Here is a 20776-nt window from a genome sequence, read left to right as displayed (position 1 = left end):
TAGCACATGCATTTGGTAACCTGAGCCAATAGTTTCCTGTGTTGTGGTATCACCTGTCCTCATTTAACCAGAAAATAAACAGCCATTCTACGTCCATAGACCTTTTATTATTTTATCTTAAATATATATATATATATATATATATATATATATATATATATATATATATATATATATATATAAACTCATTAAGGGAAACCCTAAAGTAACAGAAAGTGTTCCAGATCCCTACAGATCACAAGAATATCGTACTCTTTAATCTTATAAAAACATAAAAGCTTCCCTATCGCCAAGTCAGTCTCTTGCTGTTCCCTTATATTTATGCTCCTTTATACATATAGATACCAAACAGGAGGTAGAGTTCCAATATGTGCTACTGAAGCTCCTTTGTGGGCTGGAGACTTTCCTCCATTGACACCAAGCTTACCGAGCATGTTGAAGCCCTGGGGTGAGTCCCCACCACTGCACAAACGAAGAGTGGTGTGCATGCCTGCCTGTAATCCCAGTGCTGAGAAGATGGTGTCAGGAGGTTCAGAAGTCCAAGGTTGGAAGTCAAACCGGACTGCATGAAGCCCTGTCTCTAATAAGCCCCTCCCACCCAAGAGAGCCCTTTAGTCCTACCTTTATGGAACTAATTTTAAAAAATCCACTAATATTTCAAAAAGTAATTTTCATATCACTTTTATCATTTTACCTTTTTTTTCACAACTTCTTGCCCATGTTTTCATCTCAGTTGCAAGTGAATGGACCATGATTTATCATTTTTAACTTAGGAAACCCTTTTCAATCACATTAAAATGATGTTTGCTATTATAATTTTATGTTTATGAATTCATTATTATATAAGTCACATCATCCCCAATATTGTATAATTAACTTTCCTTTCAATGTGAGTCAAATGTGTAAGTAAGCAGAATTTCTATTATTTTGATTCTTTGTAGCATTTTTTGTGTTGCGGGGGGACGGGGGGGGGGGGGGGGAGACTGTCTATTGACTCATGGGAATCCTTTCGTCAATCACACCTAATATGACTACTGTAGTAATATCTGTTTATTTTTGTTGTCTTCTTGTCCTGAATTGCCAAATGTTTCTGTCAGCATTAACTTTTCATTTTATTTTAATTTTTTTTCAGGTTACTCAAAGACTGCCCTGGTTTTGTATTCACCCCGAGATCAAGGGAGGAGCTTCCACCAAACTTCCCTAGTGACATTCCCGGAATCTGCCATTTTCTGGATGCTTATCAACAGCAAGGGCCTAGTTCTAAACCATGGTTCCAGCAGAGAGATGAGGAAGATGGGAACGCCAACTTCTTAGGCAAAGCGTCAGGAGTAGATTAGTGAGGCCCATGCTTATGTGTTTGACTCCTCTGAGGACTTGCAGAATCTCTGGAATGACTTTAGGATTACAGAAGATGAAAAGCAGTGTTAAAGGTTCAGGGACAAAGTCCTAGTCTCCTCTGTCTCCCATTTAACATGACAAAAAAAAAAAGTATTCACTTCAACTCTTCAACTTTCTTCTATTTAAGAAACAAACAAACCTCAAAAGTGACTTTTGGGGACATGGTTTTGTTCTAGAACAATCACTACCTGCACTCAAAATCCAGCACATTGTACATATCCCAGGCAATTGCAGTCAAGTTCAACTGTATAAAGCAATGGATTCTTCTGCAGCCTGTGCCCAGTGCAACGCTGTGGTTATTAAAGTGTGTTTGTGATAGTGTCGCCTTTAAAGTCTCTGAGTAGAAATGACAGTGTTTAATTCTGTAAGAGAGTCTGGGCTTTCAGCTCCGCCTCTGATTAGATTTCGTCATTTAACCGCAGCGTATGTAACACAATAGGCCCGCCCCTACTTTTCAGCTGTATCTTTGTGTATGTGTGTGTGTGTTTGCGTATTTGTTTTCTTTTCTTTTCTTTCCCCGTTTCTTTGTTTTCTTTTCTTTTCTTCCCCCCTTCTTTCTTTCTTTCTTTCTTTTTTTTTAGAAAATAAGCAATTAGACATTAGATTAAAATGTAGTATAAAATAGTTCTGCAATTATTAAAGAATATTTTCATGTTTGACATTAAAAATATTCTCCGTAACCCAATATATCATAAAACAAACGCCTTTTTGTTTTGACTCTATATGTAATAAAGCCTGTTGTACTTAATAATGAAAATTTACTTCCTATTAATCCATGTAAAACATACTAACAGCAAACATTTCAGAATAAAAAGACTTACAGCCTGAGTTAAAATATAATATTCTAATTCAATTAAAGCAATGTTTGCATACAGAGAGCCTGCAGTAGAGCACAGTGGTAAAGTGTTCTCACACACACATGTCCAAATGACCCTCTACTGCCATGTTGAGCCATGAAACCCAAGGGGAAAATTTGTTTTAGCTCAGAAGTAGAAAATGGAACTCATTTTAATCTTTTTTGATAGCTTCTTAAGTATTTCTGCTGACCATTTTAGAGTATGTGTTAAGAATCAAGTTTTGTATTATTTGGTGTGTATCTGTGAAGTTTTTATTCTAGTTAAAATATCTTAATAGCATTTTCTAAAGAAAGCATGAACACCGATGGAGAAAACCTTACTGTGGTTTCGGTTTGGGAATTTATATACGTTTTTCTGGAGTCTGAACTCATTTCTTGTGCCTCCCATGCCTTCCTCTCCAGCCCCCTTTCTTCCCCTCTCATTGCACATGGATGTGTGATTCTGGGGATTGAACACAGAGCTTGTGAATGCTAGGCAAGTGCTCTGTTCCTGAGTGACTCCATCACCACGGAGCTTGGATTTTATTGCTAATGATGTCAGTTTATATTCTCCCCAGTGTTAAGTCCCAGTGTTCAATTTGGTAAAAGGATATGACTTTAAAACAGATGCACAGTTGGGTTTTTGAACCGGTATTAGCGGAACTATCGATGTTCTGACTTTTTATGAAAGGATTTGAAAAGAAAATCAGTTTAAAAGTCCTTTACTACCTCCACTAGTCTCCAGGCATCGGGAGTAATTGTCATCACTTGCCTAGCTCTAGTTTCCCAGGGGTACGACTAAAACACTCCAGTGGAATTCTTTAAAGGTTGGTAGTGTCTTATTAAACACTCACTCATTTCTTCTTTCTGGAATTAAAATTCATTACAAGGAAAGTAATAGGAATTACAGGCAATTAGAAGCATCAAACAGGACATTGTTCTCATCACCTGTGTATTTAGGAAGTTGCTATGTTAGTAATAATCTGATTCAGAAGCTTGTACATTAATTAGAATTCCACACTGCCTTTTAGGGATGGAGATAGAGCTCAGCGGCAGAGCAACCACCTAGCATGTATGCTGTCCTGAGTTCCAGCCCAAGCGGTGGGAAGAAACTCCGTGGATCTCTCATGTGTATATGATATACGATCCCTCTCACCTCGGCCACCTGTGTACACCTGGAGCAAATGGAGGGATTTACTGTATATAATCCAAGTAAAAGATGTACGGAAGCTCCATGTATGGTTCCTGTAACTTTTCTATTATTTTGGCATTTATCTAAATAAAAATATTATCAAAAATTATTTTCCTGAAGCAACTCTCTCTTAGAGGTTCCCTAGACCTGCTTGTGAGGTGGAGCCATTAACTATAGAAAAAGAAAAGCCATTGCCTTCTGCCTCTGCAACAGTGTTAGAACCATGAGACAAGGGGCATGCTGAGCCTTAAAGAATGTGGATGAGAGACGATGTATGTTTTTCAAAGACTGTTTCAGGAAACGCGTGAATGACAAGGAATGTTCGTGTGCACAGGTGACTGCTTGAACGGTTGCTTCTATCTTAGTGAAAAACAGTTCATGTTATTCCTTGGGGATTTTGCCAGAAGAATGAACAAAATAACTGAGTCAATGAAGTGCTGCTTGCAAGTGTGATAACGTCTGTTCAATCCCAGGGTTGGAACCAAGTGCTTGTGCCACAGCTGGGAAGTGACACAGAGTAAAAAGGGGAAAGGAAAGGGAATCACTGCCCTCTCAGGCATGCCTTCAGTTGCTAACAGATCTCCCACTAGGCCCCATCTGTTGACATTGTCACCACCTGCCAAGAGTGCCAAGCTGGGAAAGAAACCTTTAACACACAGGCCTTCAGGGAACAGTCACACAGCTTTAAACTACTGCAACGTCCTACTTTTCAGTGAACTGTGAAACAGATTTAACTTCAACTATTCACACCCTTTGGTGATAACACCCTTTATGGGAGTTGGACAGTGACATAGAGAATTAAACGGTGGAGGGACCAATACATGGTACCTGTGAGGGCTGCCAAGGCAGTTAATCTTCCCCCAAACAGAAACTACTGGGCAGAGATGAGGGGAAGGACAATCCACTGGACCAGGTACAAGCAAACAATTGGGGAGACTTTAGCTCACTTTATTATGAAAAAAAAAATACCAACAAGTCACTTCCAACCATGATTTATAGTGTCAGAACATAACGTACAGCCTTTGGCTGGGAGGCTTTTCTAGTCCTGGAAAGTCTTTGTGTCTTTTAGAGAGGTGGGGAAGAATCATACTTGCCGTAGAAGCAATCAGTCCCTTGTAGTCTTTGTTGTATCTAGTTTTCTTCTCTTAGAAAGTCAGCATCTGGTTTTGTGATGGTGGTGTTCCCTTTAAATGTTTCTTTTATTACACCAATGATGTGACTCATTTGATGTTTTGATCTGAGACCACTTCAAATACTGTGCATGTTATTAATCTTTGTATTTCCTAGCCACATGCACATCTATGTGAGCAGTCCACATGGCCCACATAACTTCTGTTTAAATCTTTACTTACTTGTTCATGTCCAGTTCTTCAAATTTGATGTTCCTGTAAGAAAAATAGAAAAATCTTCATAAATGGACAGATTTTTTTTTTAATTTGAAAACTTCAGTAAAAGGGAAAATGTGATCATCTCAAAACCACATTTCTTCCATTATCAGGGCAGATTTGTTGCCATCATAATTAAGTTACTTTCATGATGTGTTACTGTGTTAGTTTTAAATATAGCAGTTAAAATCAAGGCAAAATTTAAATGGCAGATGTAAGACTTAATCTAAGATATTCCTTAAAAAGACCGCAGAGAGAAGTGTTTTCAAGCTTTCAAATTTTTTTAAACACATGATGCCAGAAAAAGAAATTGTAAGCGAATCTCACGGAGTTTGAAGAAAATTGCTTAGCAGAAAATGTCTGCATGGTGCCCAAGTCCTAAAAAGTCTGCTAAGATGTTTGTTTACTCTGAAATGCTGCCAAGCCCTTCTCTATGGTAGAAAGAATTATGAGGTAACTTCAGAATAAACTAAAACAAAACAAAGCAAAAAACTTCACTGTAATAGAAACTGAGCAGAACAATGTGCTGGGCAATCCACATGGTAGAAGAAGAAAAAATGAAGCTCACAGAACAGTTATGGTGACAGTGGTTGTGGATCCTGCACCTTTATAAATATTTTATTAATATAATATAATATAAACATTGTAGTAATTGCCAGTGACTAAGGCAGTGTTCCAGGCAGTGTTTATTCACAACAGCTTCCCACAATTCCCAAGTATACAGTACATTGTTACTAATTTTGCAAACTATTGGTCCCAAATCCTTGGGCCAATACAGAGAGAAACGTTTATGTTGAAGCTGCCCACTGTGAGAAGAAACCAGACATGTCAGCCACCTTTGCTAGTTCATTTGAGTTGCAAGTGTACAAGAGGTATCTGTGTCTAGCAGAATCTGAGACCTCACAATTTCTCCTTTCTTGTCTATATTTCTGTCATTACTCTGTCATGATCACTTGATGAGTCTCTAAGATGTTCCATCTTTTCCCTAGTCATCATTCACACACCCCCACCATACTCTTGTAGAATGCTCTGTATATAACATTCTAGGCTTCTACTAACCTGTTCCTCCAAATTCTTTTATTCACCAATCCCAGTCTCTAAATTACCTCTATATTTCCAGGTACACTTAAAGTAACTGTTCCAAGACTTGGTTCCTGTCATCATCACAACCAAGGAGGACACAACGAAGAGAAAAAGTTAGTTAGCTCAGTTTAAAGCTGAAGATCAAAGAACACAATGCCAACTGTGTTTCGGCCTCATGATGAACATGGAATGTTTTTAGGAACAAGAGGACACACAAAAGTTAGGAAGATCTTTGTAAAATTTTATGTATTTTGTCTGCATTTATGTCTGTACACCATATATGTGCCTGATGCCTAGGGAGGGCAGAGAAGGGTGTCAGATTCTGTGGGACTGGAGTTACAAGTGGTTGTGAGCAGCTATGACATGACCTTCATAGGAATTGAACCCAGGTAATTTAGCTCTCCAATCCCTAAGATTTCTCTTTTGAAAACAACTCTTTCTAAGAATCAGCTACAAGTTCAATAAGGGCACCCTTTGTCTTCCAAAGGCTTTATCCCCAAGCCCTAAGGATCTCCCACTTGTCTCTACCTCTTAAGAGTACCATCACCTCTCACATCACCACACTGAGGACCAAGTGTCCAAAACATGAATCATTTTGAGGTAAACCAAACTACACATGGTCTAAATCTATTGACCATTCCACTTGGTCAAAAGCATCTTTACCAGAGCAGCATGGTATATTGTCTACTACAGACTATCTTAATCAGCAGGAGGAAAATCTAGGCTGATTGCTGTTCATCGGGTATTTAACATCCCTCTTAATTCCTGAAGTTATCACACTTCCTTTCTGTTCACATTCTACAAGCTCGGACTAAGTGAAATCACCACCTTTACTGTGTAAAATGATAGGAGGAAATGAGAATGATTAGGGTGATCTATACAGTCTGCATCATAAGTATTTATTGAAAGCTTACTCTTTGCCAGACATTGTTCTACACTTTGTACTTCCCATTATTTCAGTGGTCCACCTTATCGTGAGACTGATGGGCTTTGTTCAGATTAGGTCCAGCTGCAGTCAAGATAATATACATACATATATACATACTGTCTTACTTATATACATATATAATACACACATACAATTCACATATATGCATACATGTTCATACAATACAATATTAAACATTATACCTCCACACAGAGAGACAGAAGTTCTTTCTTTTCAAATCAGGCAAACAACTTATATGCTCTCTGGTTTGTGTCTGTCAGTTGGTGCACTTATTTCACACAGCATGGAATCCATTAGCTCCAGGGAAAGAAGACACACACCCAAGTGAAGAGCAAAATGTATCCTCCTTCCAATTCACTTGAGTTGTTTACAATGAGGGGGGAAGGGCATCTCTGAAGAGGCACACAGAAAAAAATGCTATCTCTTTGCAAAAGCAGGGACACATTTCTTTCTAACAGATGTAAACAGGGTTGTCACCTATCATTGGCTTCAGCATGACTTAAGAAGGGACTGTGGGGTTTCCTTCCTCCCCTTCCATCTGCTTAATGGAGAACAAACCTGCTTTTAGACAACCAGCTCTTGAAGTCTGGCTGCCTCACCTACCTAAATGCACACTGAGAGTAACTTCTTTTCAGGAGGAATTTGGCATACAGAATGGGAGTGTGACCAAGCACACTTTAAGAGGCTCTCATATGCAAGAACTGGAAATACTCTGTAGAATCTTCTTGTAGCTGATCCAGCATACCTAGGGAACTAAGAGAATCTCACCAAAAGCTCCCTGTGTATTGGATGATATTCACTTTTCATTATTGATGTCGAGTGAGAGGAAGACAGGAGTGTGAAGGACAGAACATTACATGAAAATTAGACAGTTACCTTACATTTGATCCGTTTGCTTGGAAGTCATTGCCAGAAGAGGTATGGCTGTTAAAGCAACCAATTCCTAAAACCCATTACCTACCTCATAATGAAAACCTGAGTGGCTCACAGAAGTCTGCCTTTTAAATCAAATTCTAAAGGAGCTTATAAAATCAGTTCTAGATCTCAGGAGTCCATTTCAGTGTCTCTTACCATGGAGGAGCACTCACCTACTGGATGACAAGCATGTTGGCTGTTGATATTTCCATAACTGTGTGTATTGCCCAGAAACCATTTCAGTATATCCCTCCTTCTTAGAGCATGAGTGTATTAAGTGGGGCATGGGACATCAGGCCTCCTTAGATGCTTTCTATCTTGCTTACCCGCTCACAGACTCTGTATGTTATGATAAAGATTATCAAAGGTCAATATGTGGAGGCTAGAGTAGAGGAGATCAATATGCCTCCCAATGCCATACCAGACCCGTAGAGCTACTCTGGGATAAAGGCAAAGAGTCTGTGCTTAGCTAATTGCTGAGTTGTAGACTTGAAGAGGAATAATAGCAGCGGCATCTAGAAAAGGCAATTGATTGCTCATTTTCTGCATTTATACATGTTTATGTAATCTGTTAAACTTTCAGTGTCACACAGAACAAGTGGCAATTCTCATTTTCATTCACAGGTTTATCTTGGAAACGTGCCTTGTCTCCCCAGGTGATTTCCTGTCCTAGAAAAGACTCCTTACACATGACTGCCCCCTTTCTCCCAACCTTTCACTTCATTATTGGTGTTTGTTCAAACTTAATTCTCAATTCTGGATGAGGTATTTTCCTATATTCTTAATGTTCACATGTAATGAGAAAAATAATGAGTTCTAAGGAAACAGACAAGTGATTTTGATGCTGATAAAAGATGTTTCTCCAGCTTTGAGAAGATGGTGGAGAAAGCCTTTAGACTCTATAATCCACCTACTGTCACAAAGACAGATCTTTTTATTAAGTTCCCAAGTCAAAAAGTAACTATTAAATATTGCTGTCTCCTCATAAAATGTCACTCCCTATTGTAATCCACACAGCACGTTGACCTGATTTTTTTTAATTTTTATGACAATTTTCATTGAGAGAAGTAGAATTTATATCCAGTTTATGCTTCTCTCACTGTCTTTTCAGTCTACCAGATGATTTTGTAAGCTACCTAATAATGCTAATAATTTCTAGTTGTTGTTATATTTTATTTGGGTTTCTTTATGTTTAAGTTAGCCACTGCTGGTTTCTGTCTATTGCCATGTAGAACTATCATGGAGAAACCAAAAACTTCTCTGATTATCCTGGAGAGACACACAAACTTTAAAAATAAAATAAAATAAACTTTGTTTCTCTATGACAAAAATGGCCTGTGGTAGACTCAAGCTTCTATTGGTGTGGTCCTTTCCTCAGGAAAACACAAGAAGACCAACAAGAGACCAAGAATTTAATATAACCATAGAATCATGTATGGAGAATTTCTGCTGCTATTGACAGATTTAGTTTAAATATAATCTGGACCCTGGTCTTCGCCAGCTTAGACTGCAGCTACAAAATCATATAATCTATAGACACCCTATTTCTCACTAGTCTTAAGGCTGGAAGTCCAAGACCATGCTGGCAAGTTCAGTTCTTGGTGAGGGCCCTCTTCCTGACCCTATGTGTTGCTGGTTTAAGAGATATCCACCGTAGGCTCACATTTGTGAACAATTGGTTCCCTGATTGGTGGCACTGACTGGGAAGGTTATAATGTAGTGTATTCTTGCTGGAGGAAATACATCACGGGGGGCAGGTTTGTGCTGAGTTTACAGCCTTGCCCCATTTTCAGGTCACTCTTCCTGCTGCAAGTTTATGATTGATTTGTCTGCTTCTTGGTCCAGCTGCCTCCTGTCACGCCTCCCCGGCCCTTATGAACTCTCACTGCAATCAATCATATAAATTCTTACTTCTATAAATTGTCTTGATTATAATATTTGTCACAGCAACAGAAAAGTAATGAATACACCTGCTTGTTCATGGATCTCTCACACACAGGGAAGAGAGAGCTCAGCCACTCTTATCTTGTGCAAACTCTTGCCTCATTTTACAAGCCCTGCTTTCACGCCTTCCTCTTAATCAAATGACCTGCCAAGGGCTGTGGAAATGAGGATGTGGACATTTTGTCAGGATAGAAAGCTTTATTCTGTCTCCCATACTATGTGCTGGCTCAGTATTGCCCAACTCATTTCTGTCAGCTATGCCATTTTTCTACATGAGAAACTCCTTACTTCCCTGAAGTTAGTTCTACCTTGATTCAGATGGAAGAAACCACTGATCACAGGAGTATGCCTAAAGAGTAACTCTGCTCTTAAAGATGTATTATTTATGGACATTTCAGGTAGTCTTTTGGGAAGAATAAAAACTGAAAGTAATCAATTCCAAAGAAAAAAGAAGTAAGAGCAGTTCCATGTACTGAATGCATTTAACTTGAAAGATAATGAATTAAGACAGAACCCAGAATGGGACTATTTTTATTTCACATGAATTAATGTAATAACACACTTCTGAGGCCATTTTATTCTGTTGACTGACAATTATCCGTTGAACTCAAGTGAGAATAAAGGAAGGGACTAGGAATCTGGCTTATAGACACTCTATAATACTGGTATGAGATTTAAGCAAGTTGTTTTAACTCAAATGTAGCCTGTGTGAACAATAACTATGTGTATTTTTAAGACTCATATTGCTTAAATGGATTATAAAGCTCATATTTGATGAGTTTACCACATGTCAAGTGCTATATGTTCTTTAAAAATATTGTTACATTAAATACCCTGGATTGTCCTATGTTTAGAAGAGGAAACTGAGGTTTAGAGAGGTTCATAGTTGGGCCAAAGAACAGGAATCCTATGAATATCATTCTCCTTCATGAATGTTTCTCACAGGGAGAATGCTTAATATCCAAGGAATTCAGGCAGTGATATAATAATAAAAAAGCCTGAAATCATGTACAGGAAGCTACATGAAGCCTAAGATTAGAATTAGTACTCTATATGACCATTAATATCAAAACAGAAAGTTTAAATTTCAAGATAATATTTGCACCTTAAGAAAAGTTTTAAAGAGTCACAGTAAATCGGAGGGATATTTTACATAGATAGGTGACCTGGTCAGATTGGGCTCCTCTTGTATCATTTATTGTTTCAGTAAAGCTATGGCTGGGCCTTCTTCAATCTTCCCTGCTTTCTCAGTCAGTTTTACTTGCCTTCAGAGTCCCATGAGCCTCCCCTTCTCTCCTGGGAGGACTGTTTCGATCTGGAAGAACCTGGCACACAACAGAAAAGCTGAGTGTTTGGGCCCTCCAGTCATCAGACCATAATGCCGTCAGTGCTTTCTAAAGCTTCTCCCGGCAGATTGCGTTTGTATGGTGTGTGTGGCAGCCATGCTCATCTGACTCATGCTGCTCCCCACTCTATATAATCAGGTACTAATTGAGAATGATTTCATTCCCGGCTTTTGTTTACCCTGCCTTTATCACTGGGTATCGGATCTTCCTCATGCCTTTTCATAGTTAGTTGTAGAATGTGCAGTTTTCAAAGTTCAAAGATGGTTTCATATTTAAATAGCTGTACACAGTTGGATGTTCCATTGTTGGAAAGACTCACTTGTTCAGTCATAGCATCCTTGATGGAAGCGTTTGGGTTGCCTGATGTCCTTTTGGTTGTCTCTTTTCCTTATCACCTATTCTTAAGCCTGTGTTAGGGCGCTGGTGGCAGTGGAATGTTCTTGGTTTGACATTTCCCATCTCCAAATTGAGGTGATTCCCACAGATTTAATTGCCAACCAAGGTTCTCAGGTCTACCCGAGACTGATGGCTGCTCTTGGGCCTTTCCCCGTGCTGACTGAAAACCATGCACCCACAACAGCCGCCTCAAATCCACAAATTGCTCTACTCTTGCTCCTTGTGCCTAATAAGGTTTCCACAATTAAATAACTCATCTGCATGTTAGACGGTAGACTGGAAGACTAATTAAATGCCCACATAGTTGTACCAGCCCATTTCCCTTCATATTATTTTTGAGAACAGGAATATGGGACAATTCTAGAGAGTTAAACTTTCTGGAATCTTAACTGCTGGGTTGGAATACAATGTGTCCTGTGATGTTCATGAAAGGACAGAAATGGTTTAACATTCTGCTCACAGTTATGTTCCCACATGAAGTATCCCCCAAGAAGCTCAGACACTGGAAGCTTAGTTCTCAGGTATTAGCATTAGTTTAAAAAACTTCCCGAAGTTTTAGGAGTTTGAGACTAGTGGAGGAAGTAGACCACGTGTGTGTCCTTGGGAACTTTAGCTTCTCCCAGGCCTACCCGTGTGTCTCTGTCATGAACTGAGCAGCCTCTGCCGCTTACTTAGTCAACATGGAGCTGTGCCTCCCCACAAGCCTCAAAGCAATGGTAGCCAAGGACAATGAACCACTGAAACTGGGGGCCCAAAAGAATTCAGCTGGTTAATGCCAGGTATTTTGTCTCAGTGACAAAAAGTCTAATACACTTGTTAAACCTCTTACATATTGCAGAACATCCTTGGTTTGTACATTTAATTATTGGCTAAAAGTAAAAATGTGCTTAGTTCTGTAGGATTAGCTGTAAGTTTGCCAGCTGGTGTGAAGTAAAGCCACAGAGGAAATGTTTATCTGCATAACTACAAAAAGCATGAGGACACACACACACACACACACACACACACACACACACACACACACACACACACACAAAGCCAAAGAGCAGACTTCTGGATTAGAACACTGTACTAGGACCACAACGCCCCCATCTACTACTTGGATGAGTGCAGCTGACTCTGCTCCATCTTCCTTAAGGCCTCAAAGGAAGAACTTGTAACCAAACTAGGGCGGGAAAAGACTGGAGCCCAGTAGCTCTGAGCACATCTGAATTCCCTCCTCTGTCTCCGATTGGTTGATATATGGGAAGCAACAGCGACCGGCCTCCCGTGGCTCTACTCACCATTGGCTGGGAAGAGGTGGCAATCAGGGCTGGCTCAGCCTGATGCTCTAGCTGCAGCTCTGTGCTGGTCTGGGTGCGCTGTCGCCACCGCTGTAGTCGCTGTCTGGGTCTCTTCCGCGGCACCCTTGCGCCGAGGCTGTCTCTCGGGCTCCGAGCGCAGACACCATGGTGAGTGCTGTCAGGATGGTCGGGGGAATCTCACACCTGGGCTAGGTGGACCTTAACTGACTGGAGAGCAGACTGCGCTGCGGGAGCAGGACCAGGGGCCACAGAGAGGAAGGCTGCGAGGAACAGCGCCTTTGGTGGGAGGTGGGGACACATGATCTGCTGAGCGCTCTGACAGTGGGTCGCCACCGCGCAACCCCAGTCTCCGACTTCTGGAGATTCTTCTTTCCTCCGGGCCGGGTCAGGTGGGAGACTCTGGGCTCAGGTCCCCTCGCTATCCCTGTTGCACCATGGTGACAGGTGAGCAGGGGTAAGAAGATGGGGGAGGGGATCGGTGGAGCCGAGAATCCAACGATCCCTCGGATCTCCCCCTTTTAGGATAGGGTACCCCGAAAGCGCAGCCAGAAGACGAGTGAGAGGCCAGTGGAGCGGGGTGGGCAACGCGGTAGAAAGGAGGAGGCCCCTGACCTCAGTCTTTCCCTACCCTGCAGTACGGATTCGTGAACCATGCCCTGGAGCTGCTGGTGATCCGAAATTACGGTCCCGAGGTGTGGGAAGACATCAAGTAAGTGAGCAGCCCTGCTCCCAGGGCCGAGCATTGGCGCCGCGCCCGCACCGGCTTCCCTAGCTGCTCCCGGCAGGGTCGTGGTGCGCATCCTCCGGTCTCCGCTCCCACGCTCTGGAGCCCGGACCAGAGGAGAGGAGGGTAGGCCGGGGCGTGGCCCCTTGGGGTCACTGCGGCCTCCTCACCCCGCCTGAGCGTGGGAACACCCTGCCAGAGTCCTGTGTCTCCCAGGTCAGATTCGGAGGGTTGGTCAGCTCCCATGCAGAGGCCTTGGCAAGGTCTTGGGACCAGAGGCAGGAAATGAACAGGAAGACTTGCGCTCCTCTGTGATTTACACACCTGGTACATATAATATGGTTTAATCATTTGGGAATGCTACAGTACACTCCGAAATTATTTCTCCAGTAAGTCATGTGAAGCACGTATTTAATAAAGGGACCTCTCCCCTATAACTTCCCCCAAGTCATCCTTGGAAATGATGGTTTGCTATGTGTCTTCCTAGGAGTCCTAGCATGGCATTCTAGTTTCTGTAGAGCTTTGAGCCTGGTACTCAGATGGGACTGGAAAATACACTTATCTGAGATTTAAATGCCCTGGTCACCTCTTAAGCTTTTGTGTGTCTTTGGGGGGGGGGCGGGTTACTGGTGACTGAAGTCAGAACCTTGTGCGTGACAGGCAAACACAATGCCCCTAAGCTTCATGACTGACCTTTAGATGTTTGAGACAGGCTCTCCCTATATACAGCGTAGGCTGCCCTGGAACTGCCAATCTTCCAGGCCTCTCAGAGTGCTGGCATTAGAGGAATGCGTCACCGTACCCAGTGGAGCACTGCAGTCTAACAGAATTATCTTTCCCTCTCTCCCTTGTTGAAACTCGCATTTAACTCTTGAATAGCTGAGTGTTGCTGCCAAATAACTATATGAAAATCATAGGTAGGCATTGCCACGTTCTAACTGGGGTAGTGGTGAGGATTAAGAAGGGCAGAGGGGAACACATATCTATTATTTTTTAAGTTCATGTACTCGCTGATGTCACATGAGCCCTTGCGATTTTTCGTGGCACATTTTTGTTAGCAATCAATTCCAACAGGCTTTATTATTCAGTAATAGGATGATAATTTTCTATAATTATCTGTTTCCATAGAAATGACCACATCTATAATTTAAGCCCTAGGACACAACACCTTCCTCCAGATCTCTTGGGTATGAGCCTTAATTGATGTTCCCGAAGCCATTCATGTTATCCACATTTATGTTATCCACAGGGCACATCTGCATCCTATAAAAAGAGGTCCAGATGAGGCAGTTATAATTCTCTCAAACAAAACTGTAAAAAATAAGGCCTCTTTGAGATTGTAATTTCCTTTCAACTTTATTCATTCCTTCATAGTTTTGATTTTCTGTGGAGATAGACACCAGGGCAGACACTAAGAATAAGCCCTTACAGCGTAGCCCAACATGAGGATGAGTATAAGCCACTTTTCTTTGTGAATGAATGGAGGCAGCATACACATCCCCATATATTAGCCTTTCATCTTTGGAAGTGAAGTCCCCAAAGGTCATGGCAGATAATCTATAACAATGGATATGTTTAGGATTCCAAGAGTACAATAATAGACTATGATGAGTTAGTAATCACTATGGAAATTTAATCAAACTTAGACTACATATCTGACTGTTATCAGTGTAGGTAACTAGTAAATGTAGAGATCAAAATTTTTACTTTGTGCTTCATAACTCACCTTGAAGTATGGTTGAACAATATTCTTAAGTTGGTCAAATGATAATGATTCCACTCATCCAAAACAGTTCTGTTATATATGAACCAGGTCATATCGACGGTTTTCCTCTGAAATTGCTATAAGGATGGCGCCCTTGGAATAGAGGAATAGAACCAATGCTGGCCACCCAGTTGCTTGTCTTCTCTTTTTAGGAAGATATCCCTTGATGGTGACGTGGGTGCAGTTTTGTGTATGTGCTGGGGAGTCTGGCTTGACTCTGCACCCAGGGGACTAAAACTGTTCTTTGCTACCCTGCCTGGTTTCCCCAGATGTTGCTGAAGGCTTTCTGGAAGAGCATTTGCCTCATCAGCAGATGTTTACTGAGGGTGATGAGGAATGTAGCTGCCAAAGACTGTTGCCATGAAGGTGCCCCCTCCCCGTTCCTGAGCACTCACTGCTGCCATTGTCCAAGAACGTTTTAACGGTCTGTGGAATACTGAATACATGAGAGAACTTGTTATCCTTTTGCCCCCACAAGAACCAAACTTTTCTATCTTCTTTGATCTGTGAAGAACTGTCTAAATAAATATTTATAAAATGTTTTTTTAATGTTCTTGTTTATTTTAGTAGGAAGTGGACATCCATCTTTATGAGAAAAGAAGCCAAATGTTTAATGACAAAATTCTAAGTAACAGATCCTAGACAGAAAATTCTAGATGGTTATGAGCAAAAAAAAAACAAAAACCCTTGGAAACTCACTGTCCATGCACACTCTTATCATCAGCATCACCATTTCACAAGCACTTTGCCTCCTCTCTTCAGGAAAAAGAAAAATTACCCCAGACCAAAGCCCAGGAAATGTCCCTTAAAGCAACAGACAGAAAAGGTTTAGTGTTTATACCCAAAAGCAGCTTCAGGTGGTTGTGGATGTATCTGTAACTGCTTGAATGGAACCATGTCAGCTTCACTGTTATCTTCTGTCCCAGGGAACATCCAGTGTTCTGGATCCAATGTCCTTACCCACTTCTGATCAACATAGTAACATAAAAGAGTAAGAGACACCCCTTGCTCTCAAATCTGCTTCAGATCTTGTTTTGTAAATTTATTTTGAATTTTCCGATGATCCTCTTTAAGAAGCCATGGTTCCTAAGTGATGAGAAAAATAAATATCCATAATTCACTTAGAAAATGTAGTCAGACTTTGTGCATATTAAAATATCTTGTAAATGCTTGATAGGTCTGCCTCTGTTATACTGGCGTCAGCCCTGGTTGGCCTGACAATTGCATCCTGTCAGTGAGCTCTGAGATTCTCTGCCTACCCTGGAAAATATGTGGCTTCTAAAGGTGGATTCAAAGGGCTGGAAATGCTAAGATGATTAAAAGTCTATTGAAAACAAGTGACAGATATAACTGAAGATGTAGCTCAGTGGTAGGATCCAACACACTACAAAATACAACAACACACACACACACACACACACACACACACACACACACACACACACACACAAATACAAAACCAAGCCAAACCAAAACAAAGCAAAACCAAAACACCTTTCAGAAAACTGTACTTACTTGTCTACAGGTGAATAGGCCAGAGTACTGGTTACCTCGTATCAGATTTTTCTGAGAGATTAGATATAAGCAATTAAATGCAAATGTTGGTATGAAATCTGTACATTCTATAATTATGTAATATTACTTTAGTTAACAGATACTGTTGTCAATTTGCTGTCAGTCACCTTCCATGTGCTTTATGGCTTTCCTCAAGTCCCTGCGTACTTCTTTATGCATTGGCTCTTCTTCTCTTTTGTTTATTGTTAAGCTTATCTTTAATTAACATAGTTTAACTTTTCAGGCACTGAGGACAGAAAAGCAAATGATGTCATTCTTGCCTTGAAAAAGTCTAGAGATATCAGGGTATTTTTAGTCTTAAACATTAAAAAAAAAAAAAAAAACTTTCCTGTCTGTCACTCAAATAAGGAAATGACTTGAATGCTGGATAGCATGCACTGATCTTCCAGTTTGACACTCATAGGTGTAGTTAAATTTGCTAATTATGAATGGGTATTAGGGCCCAAACGAGCAATTTTACAAAAAATAAAATAGTTACATGACTTCTTAACTTGCCTAAACTTTGCAAGTCTCAGTTGTATATGGGAAAAATTAATAACTGGTTGTTGCAGTCAGTACATTCAATATTATCTGAAAACATCCCTAATATGGTTCTTAAGCAGCTGCCAAAGTAATGGTTTGTATTGTTTTCCATTTCACTCTGTCGACAACTGGGTTTTTCAACATCTTTCTTCTGCAGTACCCCTGAAAGATGGGAAGCTCCTTTCGAATAACAGTAGCTTGGTTCTAAGGGTGTGGCTGAATGTTGGAGGGCTTGCCTAGCACTTTACACCCAAACAAAATACCAAGAACAATAGCCCATTGCATCTGCATGCTATTCCGACCTAAATGTTTCCTCTCACTTTGGTGTACGTCCTCAATTAATTTCTCATTTTCTTTCTCCTTTATCCTATTCGTATACTGGCTGCTCCAATTTGTTTCGGATTATCTCTTGGCCTTTCTTCTTTCCTCTTGGTCCTTATCAGCTTCCCTCACTCTGCACTCACACACTCACACAACCTCCTTGCCAGGTTTTCTGTGTCTGCCTTGTGCTCACCCTCTGCATTCTGCAGACTGCAGGAAGATGGTTATTTCACTATGCCATCTACACTGGGATTCTAAGAACCACTCACCTGTCCCTAATCCCTTTTGCTGTTTCAAAAGTTTATATTTGCTCTTAATACTGATTTTATCATAACAAATTAAAGCAAGCAAACGAGGGCATCACCATAATCTGCCATGCTTTGTGGGATTTTCACATTCCTGATGGAATGAGTTACATTTCTATACCTTTCTATACCTAAGTTGAAGTAGGAAAAAGCCTATGTGTTTTGTAAATGTGGATGGCACTTCATATTATAAAGCTGTTTGAATTTCCTAACACTGTTTCCTCTATGCATTTTCAGCTGGGTGCTATAGCATCTATTTGAAATGACTTTCAAATGACAGGAGATGACTTTCCAGCTACATGCGTTTGTCATTGTTGTCTTTTCTTTTTCTTACTATGAAATTGCATTTTGAAGAAATTAAATGACCATCTGTCAGGGGCGTTATGTGTAGGAAGCTGAAAAGTTGCAAGTGACTTTGGAGCTGTCCCTCTGATAGCAAGTTTCATGCTTCTAGATGTATTTACCCAAGAGGAGTTACCTAATAGAAACACAACATATTCATTTTCTTCTGCAAACACAACCTCTGAAAAAATTAAACAAATTCCTTCAAAATCTAAAAAATAAGTAAATTAATTCTATGTTATGAATAAGACCTTTTCTGTAGAAAATTCTTCCAGGTAGCCTGAAAGTCAGAGGAAGGCACACTACGTAGGTTTGCTTATGCTGGGAAACTAAATGCCTAACTAGGAAACCCCTCACACAGCTGCTGGTGAGCTGTCCCACGGGGTCTTCTAGAACCCAGACCGCTATGGGGACAACATAGCACTTGTATAAGGGAGGCCATAACATTTTTGCTTGTTTTATTTTTATGATCTTCAGCAACCTCCAGGCTGGTCTTGGGAAGTCTTAATTTCCTTATAATCATCCTTTTTTATGCATTAGGTATATACTAGAATCATATTAGCTTGGTGTGTGTTTTTGTGCGTTACAATGAGGACTGGAAGAGAGACCAGAAATCCCATGCTTTCACTCTCACTATGTCGAAATTGGGTGATGGCAAACATTAACTAAACATGGCTGCTGTTTGCAAGAGAGATGTCCTTTGTATTCTCTTTTTGTCCTCCAGAATCAGGGTCCTGGCAAATGTTTCCTTGTAACTTGTTGGAAGGTGATAGTTAGGGGTTGATGCTGTGCAGATGTCTCCAGGAAAGTACACTTAAGGAAATGAGCACTATAAAGAGGAATCTCTCCAGTCCAGTTCCTGGACGATAGTGCAGACTTGAAGCTTTGCAGCTTTTGCGTTTACTGCTTTGCCTCTTTGTGCATTAGAGAATAAACAGCAGGGAAATGGTGCTGTTATTATTTGTATGCAGAAAAATGGAAGGTATTTTTCCCTTTATAAACTACGTCAAAGATGGTAAGGTGTAAGGATGGGCTTTCTAGACAGGGCAGAGGAGAATGTGCATCAACCCCTTCACCCTCAGCATCCAACCCTGTGGACTGATCTCAGTTACTTAATCATGCTGAGGTTTAGAGGCGGCCTCCTTCCATTCCACCTCCCCTCCTTGTTCTATAAATGTCTACTTCTCAGCTTTGCTGTACCACAGCAAATGTTACTTAAGGAACTGTTTCATATGTTCAGCATTGTGCTCCCTTCCGAGTACATGAGTGAGTTGGTAAATATGCTTTGTATTATTTGTCTAATATCTGACCTGCCTCACTAGAGTCTAGCCTTCTTACTATTCTTTGGGAGAAATCTAAGGATGCCCCCCCCTCTCCATTTCTTCCCATCCTACACATGTCTCTATTTTCCTCTCTTTCTCCATGAAAATGATACGTACATATGTATGTGAATCATTTTTTACACTCTTAATTGCAGAAAATAGAGAGCATTTGTATAACATATACTCATCATACACACACACACACACACATATATACATATATATATACATATATATATATGTATATATATATGATTCAGGATATATCTATGCCCTTAATTTGTGAGATGCTGGGTAAGGCCAAGGCCAATGTCCTAGATTGTAGGGAAATGTATGTCAGGCTGAAGTTAGGTTTGAGGGGGGAATTTGCAACATTCTATTCTGTTTTGAATGCAATATCTCATTTACATTGGACAGTTGCCTTATAGTTCTACTATGTCCTAATGCTTTCTACTCATGACATCACTAAATGGCCACATCTACTTCATTCATTCTATATTGTCACTTTATAAGTAAGAGAACAGGAGACACTAAAGGACCTCCCTCAAATACATAGCTATTCACAGAGTAGGAATTGGGACACAGATTGCTGTTCCTCCCACCATGGGCTTTCTCCCAGTGAAAACCTGTACTCTACTTCCTAGGGAGGACTGACTTAGAAAAGATTCTAACCATCTATACGTGTGTCTTTGTGTTTTCTTCATTTGTTTTTGCTTTCCTGGAATGTTCCAGCATAAGTACAGGTGACTTTGATTATTATGTTTTGAAGGTATTTCTGTTACCAGCCATCACATCTGTTGGAGAAAGTCATATTCTCCAAAATTTTGAGCAGATTGCTTGCTTTGAGGGGAGCTATCAGGTGCTCCCCAGGCAGTGTTGATGGTCAAGCAGATCCATCTGTTTGATAAGGCTGTAGAAAGCACTCATTTAAGACATTTGTGAGTGGTTGCCGGGCGGTGGTGGCACACGCCTTTAATCCCAGCACTCGGGAGGCAGAGCCAGGCGGATCTCTGTGAGTTCAAGGCCAGCCTGGGCTACCAAGTGAGTTCCAGGAAAGGCGCAAAGCTACACAGAGAAACCCTGTCTCGAAAAACCAAAAAAAAAAAAAAGACATTTGTGAGTGGCTATCAGAGCTGCAGCCATTGCTGTGACA

The 20776-nt window shown here is 40.7% G+C and overlaps 2 protein-coding genes and 1 long non-coding RNA gene across 5 annotated transcripts in view; 2 read left to right on the top strand and 1 right to left on the bottom strand.

The window, feature by feature from the left end:
* The window catches only part of Gucy1a1 (guanylate cyclase 1 soluble subunit alpha 1), a 55813-nt gene extending 52279 nt beyond the window's left edge, over positions 1–3534 (top strand). For all 3 annotated transcript variants that reach the window (XM_052731401.1, XM_052731399.1, XM_052731400.1), the window contains one exon: positions 1133–3534. In XM_052731401.1, the coding sequence (XP_052587361.1) occupies positions 1133–1337 (205 nt within the window). In that variant the 3' untranslated portion in view covers positions 1338–3534. The remainder of the gene's footprint in view (positions 1–1132) is intronic.
* Positions 2088–12837, bottom strand: LOC128106086 (uncharacterized). Its single transcript, XR_008216593.1, has 2 exons — positions 12727–12837; positions 2088–4810 (listed from the first exon to the last, which is right to left on the bottom strand). It is a non-coding gene; the product is annotated as an uncharacterized LOC128106086 (long non-coding RNA).
* Positions 12780–20776, top strand: part of Gucy1b1 (guanylate cyclase 1 soluble subunit beta 1) — a 45192-nt gene continuing 37195 nt past the window's right edge. Inside the window, exons 1-2 of the mRNA XM_052731402.1 lie at positions 12780–12894; positions 13383–13456. Of these exons, the coding sequence (XP_052587362.1) occupies positions 12892–12894; positions 13383–13456 (77 nt within the window). The 5' untranslated portion in view covers positions 12780–12891. The remainder of the gene's footprint in view (positions 12895–13382; positions 13457–20776) is intronic.

This window comes from Peromyscus californicus, unplaced genomic scaffold (assembly GCF_007827085.1).
Source record: "Peromyscus californicus insignis strain IS unplaced genomic scaffold, ASM782708v3 Scaffold_9__1_contigs__length_137607984, whole genome shotgun sequence".
Lineage (NCBI taxonomy): Eukaryota > Metazoa > Chordata > Mammalia > Rodentia > Cricetidae > Peromyscus > Peromyscus californicus.
Note: the sequence above shows the minus strand (reverse complement) of the source record. Positions and strands in the feature narration are given on the sequence as shown.